We start from the raw sequence: 19,031 nt of genomic DNA on the forward strand, positions 1-19,031 counted from the left end.
CCGCATTGAACATTTTGGCAGTAATCATTGTGTTAGAGTGCTCTTCTGTGAAGTTGGTTATGCATGGTAGCCCACATTATTCAATTCCAGCTTTAGTTGTGCGTTAATCGTCAGTGTGTCATGAGATCGAGGCGCGGCGGTCATTGTCTCTCTCGAAATGCTCGAAACGACCTATCGAAACATGGAAACACTAAAAAAAAGATGCTGCCTTTATTTTCTTACAAATGCGCAACGACTTCGCAGCAAAAAGCGCTTGCTTGAACCATATTTTTCGTATGCCCCTCGATGGTCGATTGAAAGTACGCTGTTGCCCTATTGGCCCCTGAGGGATTCTACTCCGGCTGACGCCGCAGGCCGCACCGGCTATACTGGGGCACGGGGACCAGTGCGGCCCCAGCGCACATACAGCGCTTCTCCCAGTGCATCGCGGATGCCAGCGACACACCCAGCGTCAAAAGGCTAATCCCAGCGTTTTTCTCCCATCGCACCGGTGCAGCCAGTGTCTTCCAGTTGCTGCTCCAGTGAATATCGCAGACCTCCAGCGTGCCCAGCAGATCCAGTGCAAAACCAGCGCGAAAATCGTACTGGTTTCGCACTGGATACGCTGGTTTTTGCAATAGGGTTCGATCGAACATTTTATCTCTAATAAATAACAAGATATAGATTTCTGCTTCCTACCTGAGTCAAGTCAAAACCATGCAGCGTAGGGTTTGTGTTGTGCAAAATACGGATTTTGTTTCGAAAAGTGATGTAGCTGTTTTCGTTCAAAACATGCCTTACCTGTGCAGCTGCCGGCGATCACCAACGCACTCGACGGCCAGGCCGCTTGCTCGTGACTGACCGCGTACTTCTTCATGAAGAGCACGTAGAAGTATCCATAACACGAGCTAGCCATTACCAGCAGAAACGCCGAGGCTGCTGCGGCGATGGGCACGCCCCAGCAAGTGTCCATTGCTGCTTGTTGACGAGAGGGCGGCTCCGCGGCAAGCTGTTCGTCAAGTCGTTTCATATCGGCTGATTGGCTGAATATAGGAGATTGGGAAAGTGAACAAGAAGAGCAATATATAAAAAGAATTGCTGTTACGTTTTTTGGCGGACTGTTTTAGTGACTATGCGGTCGAAAAAGGCTCGTAGCGCTCTTGTTGGAAGCGCGACTGTTGCTGACCACCGCTTAACGTTTGATGCCGAAGCTTCACTATGCGACCTTTTCTAGACGTCAGCGTCACGGAAGTTTGCACCTTGAAATGACCTTGACAGATACGGCGACGTTTCTTTTTATAAACCAATTTACAATGATAGCGAAAACTTTACTACACCAGGTATTGCAGGTGTTCACATGACACTAATTTTGCTCTTCAAGTGACCTTGACCTAATTAACCATGAGTGTCCACGATTTTTTGGTGTTCACCCAAAAGTATACTGCGCCTGCCTTTCCTAAAAACCTAACTTATTATTATTAACGGAGAAGCAGCCCTGCGTTGGGGGATGCGATATCCGGTAGTGGTAGTGGTGAAAACAATATATATACAGAGATGTAGCGTCACGACAGTCACTAGGTGCGATTTTAGGCAGCCACTCACTGGCATTTTCCGCAGCCCAGGCACACTGCGTTAAGGCCTTTTGGGCCTCTAGGGTGCAGCAGCCGGACAGTGTCGCCTCTCAGTTCTCTCGGGTGGAGTTGGAAATAGGAGGTTGGGATGGGCTCTTCTGGCAGGCCCACAACATGTGGCCATTGTCAGACACCCCCTCACGGTGCGAAGCATCCTGTGTCCCAGCTTGCTAAAGGCCCAGAGCTGGCCAAATTACTGGCCAAGTCGTGACAATTCCGTGATGTCCGCTCAAAATTATAAGGCTCCTTTTTCTCCCCAAAAGCTAATGTAAATAATTTTTATGAAAAAAACCACGGATTGAAAAGCCGACGTTAAAAAGGCTATCGCTGCAACACTCACTGCTTTCGCTTATCACTAGCTGCAAGCCCCACAATTTTTCTCTTTCAAAACTAAGGAGAACATAAAATCATATGCAACTTAAAACGAGAGCGCGTATTTATATACCGTCGTGATTTTTGTGCAGGTAACTATTCGAAGACCCTGTCTCTAATGGTTTTTTCTGCGAAGGGGTGTTTACATAGCGTTTGATCTAATAAGGAAATCTCTGAAACTTATGTAGTGTATTCGTGAACCGCCCTTTGGAACGTGAACCATGACAGCCAACGCATGATACGAGCCCCGTTTATACAATGTCGCGCACACAATAGATACATAACTGTAGCCCCTGGCGTTGTCTACCTCGAAACTGACACAACAAAATATACAGCATATTCCATTCCTTCATCTAAAGGTTAGCAAATTATAGGTTGGCACGTGCTTCATCTCAAAGGTTTCAACTCACAAGCGCAAAAAAACCATTGTAGTTTCACAAATGTTCACAAGGTTTCTCATGGTATATTCACACTGTGTCGCCATCACATGTAGCCATGTGAGTCAGTGAGCACCTCTTACGAGCTGGCAGCAGATGACGCGGATGTGGCGGCGCTGGAGACAACGTCCCTGTTTTGTCATGAGCTTGGTCCTAAAAAGATTTGCCCGAGCGCTCGTGAGGCGCATGGAGAAGTCCCATGTTGACTGTAGACACTCTCACAGGGGTTCCACGATTTGAAACGCCCGTGGAACTCTCGACAGCTTGGACGCATTCCATATCTTGCCATTGCCGAAACGAAAAGCCGATGCTCCATATTTCTTTGTTACCTTGCGGGCACCCGAGAAATCGAAGTCTCTCTTGAAGAAAGTGGCTGACTTCTACACCCGTACAAAGTTCCCAGCTTTCACAGTAGTGTATTTTGCAGACCTACGATTGTCTGTACACTTCTGGCTGCACTGCCGCTGCTTTTTCACCAGTTCGCGCAGCGGCCCCAGCTCGGAGTATGGTTTACGGTGCTCTAGAATATCTGGGTTGCTGAAAAAGAGAGATGACGACTATCCGACGTTGTCTTGTTCGCGCTATGCGTCCGTGAAGCAGTAATGCAAGTTAAGCCCCGTAGTAGCAATGGAGTGCAGCGGTAAATTTCTAAGAAAACGATCACTACTTGACGCAGCGGACGCTGCTCTGACGCCGTCACTTTAACATACGACTTGGAAACTCTGTTAAACCGTTCAACTTCTCCGTTCGCATATGGATAATAAAGAAGATCACGCACCCCGCGGAGTGGCGCAGTGGTTAGAACGCTCCACTACTACGCCCAAGGACGCGGGACCGATTCCCGGCTTCGGCGGCCGATTTTCGACGGAGGCGAAGAGCTAAGCTTATGCTGTGCGATGTCAGTCCTGGTTGAAGAACCCCAGGTGGTCAAAATTGTCGGATCCCTCTACTACGGCGTCTCATAGAGTGCTTAGTTCTGGGACGTTAAACTCCAAAATCAAAGAAAACTAAGGATGAATGAAGAAAGTGGATTCTACGGCGATTTAGAAACTGCTTAAACGTTTTGGGCGTGAACTGTGTCGCATTGTCACACGAGATTCCTATCGCTAACCTTCGCGCAAAAATAGAGAAAGCAAAAATTTTGTGACTGTAGTTGTGGAGATGTCGGAGCAGAAGTGTACCTCAGATCACTTTGAAAACTAGCCGACCATCGTAATCGGAAACCAACAGTGATGCTGAGCTCGCTCCAAGGAACCCACGACGTCTAGTGCAACCTTTTGCCATGGGCCGTCTGGGAATGGCACTGTAGTGGAGTAGCAGATCTTTGCGCTGTTGTCTGCTGCCTGGCAGATTCTGCAGGTCTGAATGGCTAGTTTAACTTTCCGATTGATTCCCGGCCACCAAAACCACTCTCGCAGCCGTGCCTTTGTCCTGATGATTCTGGGATGAGCCTTATGTGCTACGGCAGCCTTTTGAGGCGTCCATGCTTCAAATAAGAAGCTATCCGCGGAGCAGCAAATTGTCAACACTGGACAACTCTTGACGCACTTTACAATGTGAGTTACATTCGAATAGAATGGCTATTGCGAAGGAAATGATGACTGTACATAAAAAATGACTAGTTTCAACGCATTGCCTTCACCCGTACTTTGTTGGAATTATTCTTTGGTGATAGACGATGGCGTCTGGATGAAGACTACCTCTTCATCTGTCGACATTTCACCCACCAGCAACGCAACTAAAAGACTGGACAGAGCGTCTGCAGTTTGCTTTTTCAAGCCTTTCCAGTATACTGCACCATACGGAAGAAGTCTTTCTGCCCAGTGCGCTATGCGAATTGACAGCCTATCAGTATTTGGACATGACAGAAGAGATACCAAAGCCTGGTGATCGGTGTACAGAGTAAAGTGGCGCTCACAAAGACACATGTGCAAATGCTAGATTGCCTAGACACAAGCGAATGATTCCCATCCTTCCACGGAGCGCATTGTTTCTGCAGGCGAGAGTCCTTCAAAAAAAGGCCACCGTGAATAACTCGTCCCGTACATTTGCTGAAGAACTGCTCCGACGTCTCAGTCTGATGCACCCGTGGCCACAACGACAAGGCGTGATGAGTCGAACATTCGGGGTACTGTCCTAGAATGAGCATGAGCGTGACCTTTTGAAAGCTGGCATCGATGTTTTCGGAACAATAAAAGGTACATTCTTGCGAAGAAGGGCCTGTATAGGCTAGACGACATAGGCTAAATTGAGAAGGAATGTCAAGTAATATTCCACTAATCCAAGGAAGGATCGAAGACAAGCAGTATCAGCGCGAGCAGGGATGTTGTTGATGGATGCTACTTTCTCTGGTTGTGGAATGATGCCATAGGGCGCGCCTTTGTGGCACAAGAAAGGAAGCTCATTTGTGAAAAACACACACTTATCATTTAGCGTGAGTACTGTATGTTTGACATGCCTTAGAACCGTTTTTTTTTTCAGTGGGCTTTTCCACTCTTTCTGACAAAATGATGCCGTCCATAAAAACAAGACAGGGTCCTTATGGCAGCCAGGGTTGCGGCAGTGAACAGGCTCTGACTATCTTGTGCTCTTCACGCAGGTATTTCACCGTAAGAAGCAATCCTACTGCGGCACACACTTGTGACGGTCACAGCGATACAGCGTCAAGAAAAGAATCCTTCATTCATCGCCCATCATCAGCCGCCAGCGCCACCGACGTACAACGTGATCTCCGCCCCCCCAGAAAGACTACGTAAGGACAGACCAAGGACAGACTACCTTAGACAGACACCGGACAGCATCGACCATATGGCAGCCAGGGTTGCGGCAGTGAACACGCTCTGACTATCTTGTGCTCTTCACGCAGGTTAGTTAGTTCTCATCGATTGCTTTTTGTACATTTTCTGTCGCAACCACTGCTGCCAGTAGTTTCACTGCCAATCATTTCACTGTCAAAATTCCTACCAACGCGGAATTGGCAAAAGATGTTGACGAACTGAAAAAAGAAGTGCATGAATTGCGGAGCAGCCTTACCCTGTTCAGTGAACTCTATGAGGAAATGAGAAACAAGCAAGCTGACTTAACAAAAGAAAATAAGGAACTTGCCCGTTGCAATAAACAGTTGGCACAACGTTTGGCTGAACAGGAGCAATACTCTAGGGTAAATAATGTTGAGGTTAAAGGAGTTCCTTCGACTCAGGGTGAGAGCTGCGTAGCAATCCTGGAAGAAATCGGATCGGAAATAGGTTGTCCAGTTTCTAGCACTGACTTAGAAGTTGCTCATCGCGTTCCTGCGAAAGGTGACACCAACATCATAGCACGCTTTTTTTTCCGTACCAAGAAGGCAGAGTTTATTGCAAAAGCAAGGAAAGCACGCATAAGCATGAGTTCGATTGGATTTAGGGTCTCTGTTAACGACGACAAGCCAATCTACGCGAACAATCATCTTACCCCAGAGAACAAACGTTTGCTTGGCAGAGCACTAACCCTGAAAAAAGAAAAAAACTGGGAGTTTGTGTGGGTGGATAACGGCCGTATCAAGGCAAGGAAGACCAATGATAGTGATGTCTACCGTATCGCTGGGGCTGATGATCTGTCTGTTTTCACGTAAACCGTGCACCACACATCGATAATCATCATGCTCAACTCAATAGATCACCTTAAAAGCCTTCTCATTAATTCAGCTCATACCCATAAGTCTGTTACCCACTTCAATTCTCGCAGTTTACCAAGGCACTACGATGACTTAGTTAACTTTTTAACGTTCGCTGATCACTCCTTTTCACTCATTTGTCTTTCTGAAACATGGCTGTCACCTGACGATGATAGGCTATTTGCTTTACCCGGCTATCAAAATGAATACTGTCATAGGTCAACTGACCGGCACGGCGGATCTGCAATCTTTATCTCTAACGCTATATCTTACAAACGCCGTCACGACATCATGTTTAATACAGAAAATTGCGAATCAGTCTGGCTAGAATTTGAAAAATCCATTTTTGCTTCAAACAAAAACACTATCATTGGTAGTATCTATCGCTCACCTTCCGCATCTTACGAGCATTTTTGTCGTGAACAAGACGTCATCCTTCAAAATTTGAATTGTGAAAACATGAACATTGTCATCTTAGGCGACATTAATGTCGATATAACTGACATTTCTTATAGCTCTTGTTCATTATACACAAACTGCTTACTCGGCCACGGATTGGAGTCATTATTAGAGTCACCTACGCGCATCACACATCAAGGCTCAAGCACACTCATTGATCATGTATTATCAAATGTTATTACGCCTCAGATCGCAGGAGTTATCCACTTTGATATCACAGACCATTACCCTGTCTTTCTGTTAATCGAATGCCCTAATAAGGCGACCCCCAGAATACGCCACAAGCAATCTTTCAATAGAGGCCGGTTTGTTGAGATAGTATCTGAGACTAACTGGGATAGCATATTACATGAAACATGCGCCAATAACGCGTTCAGTAAATTTTCCGTGAAGCTCAAAGAAATCATTAGCTCATGCACATCACTAAGCCCCATCACTCATTGGTATTCAGTTCCGCGGAACCCATGGATCACTAACAGCCTTCTAAACTGTATAAAGAAAAAAAATGACCTCCTCAAAATGGTTAGGACACAGCCATTTAACTTCCACCTAAAACAGCGCTTTAAAAAATGCTCGGATATTCTCTCCGCAGCACTTAAACGCTGTAAACAAGAATACTATAAAAATGAGATACTTAGAAATGGAAATGACACTCGTATGAATTGGGCAACAATTAAAGAATTCTTAAACCTAGCTTAAAATAAAATAAGCATAACAAAAGTTTCTGATGGCGAGAGTACTTTAACTAATCAATCCGACATTGTCAATGGATTTAATTCCTTCTTCTCGCGCTGCGGTTCCTTGCCTCCAAGCAGATTCTGTAGCCCTAGTCGATGCCCTCATTCTTTCTACTTACGTCCTACTTCACCATATGAAGCCTTTCAGATAATTTCTAGCTTAAAAAATACTGCTCCTGGAATCGATGGAATTCCGTCTTTCAAAATAAAGCTGGTTAGTCTTGAGCTGTCAAATGTTCTTAGTCACATAATAAATCTAGTATTTAGGACTGGTGTTTTTCCCGCTGAACTTAAAAAGGATAAAGTGATACCAATCTTCAAAAAAGGCAACAAGGAATGCCTAACTAATTACCGTCCAATTACTATATTACCTTTCTTTAGTGAAGTAATAGAAAAGCTAATCGTCAATCGCATAATTAATTACCTCCTTAAGTTCAAACTGTTAGCAGATGAGCAATTTGGATTCCACCCTAATTACTCCACAGAGCTAGCTTTAATAGAATTCACAGACAGTATTAAACAATATATAGATAATGGCTTTTTTGCCGGTGCTGTTTTCTTAGATTTCACTAAAGCTTTTGACACAATTAACCATACAATACTGTACACTAAATTAGAATCCCTTGGCATCTGTGGGCCTACTTTAGCCCTTTTACGTAGTTATCTTACCGTACACAAGTTGTCCAGTTACAAGACACGCTCTCTGACCCTTTAACTATAAATTTAGGAGTGCCACAAGGTTCCATTTTAGGTCCACTTCTTTTCCTCATTTACATAAATGACTTGCCTTTGTTCCTAACTAACACTAAGTGTATACTTTATGCGGATGATACAACGATATTCACTCAGGATAGTAATCTCACACGCCTAATAAACAAATTAAACACAGACTTACAGAATATTGTTTTATGGTGCCAAAATAACATGCTACAACTTAATCCTACAAAAACCACCTTCATGATATTCCGCACTCATCAAAAGCAAATTATCACGAACCCACACATTTGTCCGGGACATCATATGATTTTTGCCTCCGAATCCGTTACATTTCTCGGCATCACGCTCGACTGTCACCTAAAGTTTAATTTACACACCAAATCTGTTAGTAAAAAAATTCATTTGGAATAAGGGTGTTAATAAACGCTAGACATTTTTTTTCAACGCCATGTTCTCTTATCCCTATACTATGCCTTCATTAACAGTCATCTTAATTATAGCATATCATCATGGGGTAATACCTACTCATGCCATTTATCATGTATTTCTCATCTTCAAAACCAAGCCCTTCGAATTATATCATTCAGCCCATACACAGCCTCTGCTTCACGCCTTCACTCTGACCTAAACATTCTTCCCTTGAATTGCCTCCTTAATCTTAGGTTAGGTCTTTTAATTTACCGCGCTCGCAATGATAATTGTCAACTTCTCTGTTTCTCTGAATCTTTCCTCGCTAATAATAATAACACTCGATTCTCTGAACAAAATATGCTACTACCAAAAGTAAACACAAATTACGGAAAACAAACTACTTTTTCCTCCGCCATAAAAACTTGGAATTCATTACCGCTAGCAGTTAAATCAGCCCGTTCGCAACCCGCTTTCTACACTCTACTAAAAAAAACATCTCTTATCAAACTATTCAGTCTCATACCTTACCTAAGGTTACCTTAATCGCATTTTCTGTTCCCCACTCCGACAGCAAACGGTCAAAGTGTTTGTCATTGTGAACATTCTTATCTGTCTCTGCTTCCGTTCTTATTATCTTTGCATCCATCCATTGCCCATTCCATGTCTGATATTTTTTGTGTTTTTCATAATGTTCTTGCTCTTTGCCTGATGTATGCCTTTGATTGCTTTTTTTCTTTTTCTTTTTTCTTGTTTGATAACTTACGCCCGCTTACTATTGTGTAACTTATTCATTACCAAAATTTTAATAGGTTTCAATTTGATTATATCTTTTTCTAGATCCTCTGCCACACTTGTGTATTTATACTCATGTATTCCTGATGGGAGGTCCCCCAGACAGTCTTACTTCGGGACCTCCTACTGTACAAACCTTTTTATGCACTTATAATTGACTTGTATTTCTTTTTAATAAACCTTCAAACCTTCAAATCCGAACATATTGAAGAATTTGAGACATCAGGGTTTGCAAGGCCGAGGAGTGGAATCTATTCGAAACTATTCGCGCTGAAAGCGGTAAAGTCCGTCGTGCAATACAAAAGCTGGTAAATCATGGCTCTATGGATGTAGCAAAACGTGATGAAGCGGATGCCAGATCTAACTTGGAAAAGTGTGTTGTATCCACAAGGTTGGGTAAGAAGTTTTTGGTATGTCGAAGCGGAAAATTGCCAGGCACAACGGCCTTGTTAGCTTCATCGTTTTTCTTCACTACAACGATAGGGAGACCCATTCTGAGGCATTGACGCGCTCTATTCCAGCCGACGAAGTTCGTCCGAGACCAAATGTGATAATTACAGGTATATGCAGCGAAGCTTAGACTCAATGCGTAGAACGGATGCACGCGTTTTGACCTGGTTGACAACATGTTTAGCCAGACCACTGTCTTATTCAAAGAGACGATGGAATAATTCTCTTTAAAATTTGGTAAGTGACAAATTTACACGCAGGCGAGGTTTTTCCCGAACCTTCTTCTTGTATACCAGCTACAGTGGCAGTTGTCTCTAAACAAAGAAGGGATGAACCATTAATTCATAGATTAAGAACCTTAATCGCATCTATACAGTGAAGCGAAGTGCCCCGATCCACCACATAAAAACAAAATTGATGCTTTACGAGCCATGTACGTAAACTTCGAGACAAAGCAGTCATGCACTGGTACGGGCTGTTTTATATAGCTCAATAACTTCAGTAGCAGCTCAGTATTGTGTGCTTTTTTGGAGAAATTATGGTTGAACAAGCTATACGACTGTATGGAAACTGCGGATCCCGAGTCAACCAAAAATGTCAAGCAAGTGTTTTCTACTGATACATCAATACGATAATCAGGCTGAGTGGATGCGACCACAACAATAATGTTTGCAACGTCATTGCGTCCTTCACTGCACAATGTTCGAACAGAAACAACGCGTCGTTTCGATCTTTGTTACACACCGACTTGAAGTGACCGAACCGACAGCAGCAATGGCAGCGTTCCCTTTAGCCGGGCAGTGGAAAGACGCCGCAGACGTGCGGATACAAAGCAGAATGAAAGCAGTTGAAGGGGGTGTTAATCTGAGTAGCGACATGCTCTACACATGTAGACGCAAATGCTTAGACCTTTTGATTTGTATGTTCTAACTGAATACCTAAATCATAGCACGTAAAACAGAAGACTTGAGCAATAGAAATGGCTGTCACAAACTGATCACGGAGTGAATCCTCAAGCACTGTGAACTAACAAGCGGCTGCATTCTCACGCAATGCAGCATACTCTTTGATAGTTTCCCTTGGCTGCTGGTGCGCTTGCGAGAATGGTGACGGTATTGGTTTGGAAGATAAGTGATTCCCCAAAGATACAACCTGCGACGGTACGGCCCTTGTCTGCTCGGACAAAAATCCCGTGCTTTTACCCTGGCTATCTTCAGGCAGATCCTTTGGGCTAACTCTCTCACCTTCTTCGACGTAATGGGCTGACACAGGAAGCATGAAGAATATTTGCTGGCCTTTGGCACCCACACTGTAGATAAGAAGAGTTTTGCGACGTTCTGCTGAAAAATCAGACGCTTCCGACGCCAGCAACTAGTCCTCGTATAGTCGTATTCATGTATTCAAAATTAAAAATTTATGACGGGAAGCGAAAAAGCTGTTACGACCGCTCTTCCGTTGACTCTCGTCACCAATGAGGTCTATACGTAAACTGCCGTTGAAAATCGTGAACTATGAGCGCCAACGCATGCAAGACGAACGCCGTTTATTCACTGACGCACAAAGATATATATATATATATATATATATATATATATATATATATATATATATATATATGTTTGTGCGTCAGTAAATAAATATACATATATATATATATATATATATATATATTGTGGGGCCCTCGGCCCCTCTGTTTTGGAGGATATCAATGCAACAACGCAGCCGGCCGCACCGGCCTGCGCCGACGCTACTGCGCATGTCAGGCAGCCTGGACTCTGACGCGTACCGTTGCACGTGACTCGCCCAGCGTCTAGATAAGCGACGAGCAAACAGCTGCAGGGGGCTTTTTTCCCGCTGGACGGCCCGGGCAGCGGCGTTCGCCGGGAGCTCTACGTGAGTGTGTGCGTTTTCGAAGCGTCGTGTTTTTGTCCGGCAGCGCAGGCGCTTTCCGGCCTCGCCACATGCGACTTGGCTCTTGTGTTTCCACCTGGTTGTGTGGCGTGTTATCGATGCTCGCTTCCTTGTACGGTGCTGTGCAGCAACGCGCAAGATTGTTTTCTTTCACCATAAGTTTCACCATGCCTTTCATCCTAGAGTTTATTTTTGACTGCTCAAATGAAAGCGGTTTCTTTTGTTCACGTTGTTGCCGGTCGTTTGTCGCATGGGTGGCGGCTCACGAACCCCCCTGAGTGAGGGCTGAGGCCCGCAATATATATATATATATATATATATATATATATATATATATATATATATGTATATATATATATATATATATATATAATATTGTAGGGGGTGTGTTTATTCAGTCCACGCAGAGGGATTCAGCTGCTCAGGATGAATTCGCAGCGGAGCGTCAGGCGTGCCGAATCACGAAGAGAACAAACTTTTTCGTCCTCGAGAGCGTCAGCACGCGATGCATGTTACTGGCAATAAAGATGAAGATTACCACACTACAATATATATATATATGCAGTTTAAGCATGCCATGCAGTTTAAACTTGTCATGCCGTTTAAGCGTATCGATTCGCATTATGAGGCGGGTGAATTAATTTTCATTTTAAATGGATAGTGATCCTGGTTCTTCTCGGCAGTTGTCGGAGACCGATATACGCCATTCCAAGCGAAGCGACGTGGACAGCGGGGGAAAAGAGAGCGACATCAACACCTAACCTAACATCTGCCAACATAAACTAGGCAAAACAAATGCTGTCGCTTGGTACACTAGGGTTGGTGACGTTAGACCTGCGCAATTTGTTCGGCCCTGACATCGCATCTGCAGCTCTGAAGAGCCTAGCTGGCGCCAACGGAGGTATATAGAAAACATATTCTTCGTATGCTTTGCTGATATCGCAAGAATTCTGTTGCAATGACAAAAAAGAAGACTGGCCCGATTGACATGCCAGCTGAGGAAGATCTTAAAGATACAGAATGTGCATATAAAACAAACCAATCAGAAGAGAGGATCCCTGCAATTTCGGTCTTACAGGCACCAAAGGTGATAGGCGGATAAGACCATCACAACAGTGGGGCTAAGAGCGCAGCACTTGCACAAGATCAAGGCGATCAACGATCAACGCATCAAGTGAAAAGCGCCAGGAAAGGAGAACACGGAAACAAGAGAGAGGGATAGCGTCCGCATTTATTGGACCGGTTTTCATCTTGCATCCTCTCGGCTAGTATTGGTGACAAATTAGTAGGAAGTCGCCAAATGGTCTACTTGCTGCTAGCAACTGCGCGAGAAGCGTCACGAGGCAGGTAAGTGCACACCCCCTCCTATATAATATATTGCACTATAATATAATCGACGGTGTTCACATACCCAATCACTGACCTTAACTGGAGCTTATGCAATTCGGCACGTCACTTCGCCCAAATATGAAAGGCAAGGCCAATTCTTACCTAAACAAAAAATGCTTCTCTGCGCTTCCCTAGGCTTATCGAACGAGATGCTTGGAAAAGAACCAACACTAGTTACCCCGTGTAAGCCATCGAACGACCGCCACCGCAAAGCCTGGAGGGAGGCCACTATCCAGGCACGGTCCGTGAATAAATCTGCGGCTGAACATGGCCACCGCAACCACGACATAGGCCGTCCGCGCGACCACGATGAACTCTATCATCTCGCCGCCTGCTCGCTCCTTACCTAGACAGCGTCTGAGGTCAGGCGTGGGCACTCCTCTCTGATGTAGAAGAAATGGTCGAATATGCGGAGTGCACATTGTGGTGCAGCCGGGTGTACCAGCTCGCTCGTTCTCGGGCAATGATGATTACCTGCCCAGGTCCCGTGCTGCCTTGATGCGTAGAGCTACAGGAAGAGCGTAAGCCCCAGAGTATCTCTGCACTGCTAGTACCTCTTTTAAATACAGTGTCATTATCTTCACAGTATTTTGGCTACAGTATCTCAGAAGTTGGACCGGCGCCCCAAAAGAAGCGGATCGAGCCAGTAATCGTTAAAAGCGCTGCAGCAGACAAGAATAGCGGCTTTCCGCATGCCTTGTATGTTTGCGAGAGTCCTACTCTTAGCTGGCGCTCCCGCAGTCTAGTGCACTATACGCTTATATGGAGCTAAAGTATTTGCTCTGGTTGCTTCGATCAGCTTCGTCTGCTCACGTGAAAGCGTCATGTCTCGTCGACGTTATGCGCTACACATGGTGGTACACATGTCCAGTTACGACTGGTCTCGGGATCGAGGGGAGCGTTCGCGAGTCCCTTTACGGCATTCCAATGCTGCCGGTACCCATCTTTGCTGCACATCAAGACTGCACTCGCTAAATCGGCCACGCAAATTAACACCGATTGCTTGTCACCTTAATGTCTCTTTGAATATGATTGGGATTCATTTCTCCACTCTCCAACCTGCCAGTAGGCGGCTCTACGGTCTGACACGTGTGGACGCGTAGTCATGATAGCTGCTACACCAAATACATTGGCGGGAACTACAAAGCCGGCCACGTGGAGTTCGTGTGCCTAAGACATCCGCTCTGAAATTACATTAACAGCTCACTATAAATTATAAGGCTCATTGTTGAACCGAAACGACTCCAGGCTTCCACAGAATTTAGATAGGCTTACTCCTCTTAGCTTGTAGAAAAGGCGTCTCACGGACTCCCTTCAAGAAAAGCCTCGTTTCAATACGTCTGTTGAGAAAACTGCACATTGGCCCAGGTGGTACATGCTAGGTGGGATTATCTTCCTTAGTGGTTTCTAGTTATGATGCTTGTGCACGCTGCTTCACAGTTGGACGAAACTGAGTACGTGACCATAGAGCTTTAGCAATCGCTTGTGCCGATATCAAGGAAAGCTCTCAGGAACATGCGCAAGCACAATAAGCATAGTACGTAAAATGTATTTTTTTATAGTTGGTTACGAATTGCTGAAATCGCTTTCTTAGCGGTTTAGAAGTTAGTGAAGTTTGGCATAGTGACCAACCGACTTTTTATGGCATCGCAGAAATCCTGCTCGCTTAACTTGAATTCTGTTCGCTAGAGCAAGCACTCTTTCACCAAGGCGGACTACCGCCAAAAAACGATGACTGCAGTTGTCGAAGTATTGATAAGGAGGTTCATTGTCAACCTTGATTTTGACAAAGCGAAGACATTTGAAGGAAGGCAGAGCGGCAGTCGCAATCCCTTATATGTATCGTCTATTTCACCGCCTTAGAAAATCGGCACAAAGGTGGGGTATTCGTGCACAGTTCACACCTCCTGACAAGCTTGAACTGCTGTTTCACAGTCGCGGAAACGAAGAACAGAAAGGTGCGTCAATGACTGCATAACATAGTATCGTATACGGCCGCTTCATTACTGGCCGAGGGGAAAGAAGTGGTGAAATACTGCAAGAGATGCAAATATTGTTCTATAATATAGCACGTTGCACAATTGCATGCGCGCCATAGAATGCCTCTCTGCGCTCAGCTGCTGAATACTCAAATCTCACACTTCGCACAGGAATGGCATTTGGTCAGCAGTATTTTTTGATACCAAATCAGTTTGGTGTACTAGCCTTATTCGATCAGAAGGCAGATGTTTTTAACATATCCGGTGTCGGTGAAGCAAGAGAAGTCGATGCCTCAAGCTGGCATCAGTGACGCGATCTAATGCAGTCAGAAAGAACCTTCAGTAGCCTCTTCGTTCCCCTCTAGGCCTCAGGTCATCCTCATGAATAAAGGTTTATGAATGAATGAATGAATTTCTGGCGACAGAGGTCCTGGAAATATCACAAGATGGCATATCTGGTGTCGGCCACCGGCTTGTCTTACTTCGCAGTCGTCGCATACGATAGGGGCATCCGACTTCTGATTAAATCAGGAAAGTATCTCAAACAAATTTGCCAATAAAAGTACTGCCGACCAAACCGTAATTCTGTACGATATTTAAGCTGCGAGGATTCAGCGGTTTATCTGGATAATATGTATAGAATGATACATCTGTGATGCATATGCTAGCAAAAAAAAACTTATACTAGCATTTAAACTTAATGAGGCGGGAGATATGGGTTAGTACCTTTTTTCTGGCATCGCAATGAAAGAAATTGGTCATCTGCGCAAGCGTAATCCACGCAGCAGAGGGGGCGAGGGATGCAAGTTTACCAGTTGTGAATTACGGGGCACTTGCGCGGGTGTTAGATGTAGTCTTGCAGGCGTCCCTTCTGTGTCGTCTTGATTCGGTCTGTTTTTACACCGCTAAGAAAATGATTACAATATGCATGGTCGGCCATTTTTTTATCAATGCACCTAACGCAACCAATTCTCGCTGGTCGGAGTGAGAGCACTTCACAAATTCTGGGCGCCATGCTCTCTCATGTTCCCTCTCAGTTTGAAACAGCCCGTACGCGGCTCCCGAATTTTGTATATGTTGTAGCATTGAGGTGTATTCAAGAACGAGAATGTGTATAAGAATCGAGGGATTCTACATGTGCATATTGGCAGTTGGCAAGCCAGCAAGGTTGAGGTACTTGCAACAATAGACTGCAGAGGTGTAACGAGGCTAAACCTAGTATGCCTTGGGGAAACATTAGTGTGAAACCATTCATCTTAGCTAATTTTAACAAATTCGACAGCAACTTTAAGATAAATCGTGAAAAGGTGAGGACAGGGGCCATAAGCGACAGATCGAAGCTTCCTGCACAGCTTCTGGGTTTCCGATCTACCCGGAGACTCCCGAGCTATAAAGAATGGCAGCTCCAACATTGCAGAGGCTTTATTCTTTCATCCGCGAGGCCTCGGTTCCATGAGTAAAGCACAATAGTAGCCTCGTAAGCCTTGTGCAGCACCGCCTATAATCTAGGCTATTCACTGTGCCTATCGGTTTTATTTTTGACTTGGCTTACGTGCTATCTCTAGGTTTGGTCTCTGTTCCTTCTCTGCGTAACAAGCAGCAGCCGTTCCCGCAGTAAATGAATTTGTTTCATAGCTTCAAAGTCTTCCTGTGGGATGGCGGCCTCGATTTTTCTGCACTACCTTCAAGTCGTTTGGAAATATATCTCGTCAGAATTCTTAGCTTTTTTCTGTGAAAGAAGGGAAACGAGTAGGCTTTGAATCCTCTTGTACCTGTGTTGTGAAAATTTCGCAATGTGGCAAGTGTGATAACAAGATCCGCTTCGATTCACAAAAGCTCAGTGATATGTTCAAGCTACAGACAACCGCACATATACGGAAAGGAGTCTGGAAACCCTGAACCTCCCCCAAGTGAAAATGTGTCTATACATAGGTAAATCAGGGGCAGGGGTTCTCTGTAAACTGAAGCGCGGGCACAAAGACGGCCAGTCTAATCCTCCAAGCAATTTTGAGCAGCTCAAGGACACCTCTTTATCTTCCCGCGCTGAAGCCGTCGTCATTCTCTACACATATGGGACAGATTGGCGCACACTGCCTATTCAAGGCATTTTTAGTGAAATAAAGCATCCTTTTGAGTAATGCCGAACGGCAAGGAAAGTTTTGCACTGTCTATAATCTGTCTTTGACAAAAGTCTTGAAAGTCTCGAGATGATAACATGACACCACAAGGAAGCTTACTACCAACAAATAAAGACGCATAATTTTCCGAAACAGGCAAAGTGGAGAATTCTTCCATTGCTTAATTATCAGTTTGAGCCTAACAGCATTAGCTCAAATGCCTCAAACATTTTCAACACTGCGTGCGCTTTTATTAGTATTGGGGAAGTGTGAGGTATGTTTTGAAAACCTAAATTTCTTAAAACTGTAAAAAATATCTGCGGATTACTACCTCTCCCTCACTATTATGCCAAACAATCCGAAAGCAGGGCGTTGCTATAGAATTTTTAATCTTCATGTTGCAGGTATAAATTTTACACGGCTGAACTACGTGGCGGTGCCTGTGGATAGGGGAAGATGGGAGCTTTAGATAAAGAAATTTGCATTCTTCGCCATAATATAGGTGTTGTAACATCTTTAAACTCAGCGGAAGGCAACTTTTTAGCGGTATGCATGAGTGTTCAGATAAGCGTGACCAAAATTGAATTTTTGATCACATGTAGAATGACGTAATGCTCTTTTAAGAACAACTTTAGTCATTAGGTACTTTTAATTGGGTGTACGCTGTGACGATTAGGATAATAAACATGCATGCGTAGATCAGTACGTATCTCGGCCTCTCCTAGGGTGCACTAGCGCTAGAAATCCGGGCGTGCGCCTCTTGCTGTCCGCGAAGTGGGGTAGGTTAAACCTGATGGCGTGCTGATTGCCCGCTTCAGAACAAACAATATTTCTTGTTTTCTAGATATATTAGAGGTTTTCAATATGTTGGGCCTATCAGTAAAGTGTGGATGTGATCTTCATAGCAACGAAATGGATTATGAAGCTGTTTGTCACCGCTTTCATTTTCCTTTGTGTGTGAAGTTTTTCTTGTAACAAAAAAGGCTGGAAACGCGTCTTTTCTTGCCATCAGTCTTTATCATCAATGTCCTGTCAACGCCTTCAACCAGACACTCCAACACTAAAGCTTTCAAAGCATCCAATTCTAAGCCAGGCGCCAACCGCTCCCACTTGCCTCCAGCGCTCAGCTTAAAGATTTATAGATTTTCGAAACCAATGGCCGAGTGCTAGAGGCAAGTGGGATTCTTCGGTGCCTGGATTCGAATTATATGCTTCCAAAGTTTTGCTTTTGGATCGCCTGATTAAAGGTGTTGGTGGCACTTTCAGCGTACAACGCAGTAGTCGACGGAATTCCTCTGGAATAGCCTACGCTATCCTAGCCCTAGGAAAAGCAATGATAATGAGGTGGGCGTTGTCCCAGTCAGTTTTCCCAGCAATGCTTCAGTTCCAAAAGAACTCGAGGTTGTGTTGAAGCACGGTCCGAAGTACAGCTTTAAAACCATCGGTTGACAAGGTTGACCTTCCAGTTTCTGTGCATAGAGCGGCCAACAAGGCTTCGGCAAAAGAGAGCGCATCATGCGTTTTAAAGGCGAGGAAAGTTTGGGAAGGAATTTCAATCAACTAGACCGGTAGCTCAAATGTTTTACGTACCGTTCTGTGTTATCCCCTGCCTCTGTACTGAGTCTGCTGCGGTTTTTAATTTCCCAAATGTATCACCAACTGGCCTACATGTCTACCCTCCTAAATTGTCTCTTTTATGTATTCTTTGACCCCTGAAGATCAGTGTGCACTGTGCTCTTCCGTTCTCCTTTCCTCCTCCTCCTCCTGCTCATTAAACATCGCTTCGTCGACATGCAGAGCAATGGCTTATGCTTTTTGCCTGCCAAATATGCTAAATAACACCTGCTGCCACCATGTGTCATCCATGTTTGTAGCGCTTGAACCATCTGTCGGGTATTGGACAAGTGCCTTGAAAATTCTTGAAACTGAGTGCTGGAGGCAAGTGAGATTCTGCGGTGCCTTACTTAGAATTGTATGATTTGAAAGCCTTTGTCGAGT

The 19,031-nt window shown here is 44.6% G+C and overlaps 1 protein-coding gene across 1 annotated transcript in view; it reads right to left on the reverse strand.

Moving 5' to 3' along the window:
• LOC146194765 (monocarboxylate transporter 13-like) overlaps positions 1-18,672 on the reverse strand; it is an 80,909-nt gene extending 62,237 nt beyond the window's left edge. The window contains exons 1-2 of the mRNA XM_084596116.1: positions 18,624-18,672; positions 781-1,022 (exon numbers count right to left, since the gene is read on the reverse strand). Coding sequence (XP_084452242.1) covers positions 781-1,009 — 229 coding nt within the window. The 5' untranslated portion in view covers positions 1,010-1,022; positions 18,624-18,672. The remainder of the gene's footprint in view (positions 1-780; positions 1,023-18,623) is intronic.
• Positions 18,673-19,031: the final 359 nt, after the last annotated feature.

Source organism: Amblyomma maculatum, chromosome 3 (genome assembly GCF_055883805.1).
Source record: "Amblyomma maculatum isolate TAMU_Amacu chromosome 3, ASM5588380v1, whole genome shotgun sequence".
Taxonomy (NCBI): domain Eukaryota; kingdom Metazoa; phylum Arthropoda; class Arachnida; order Ixodida; family Ixodidae; genus Amblyomma; species Amblyomma maculatum.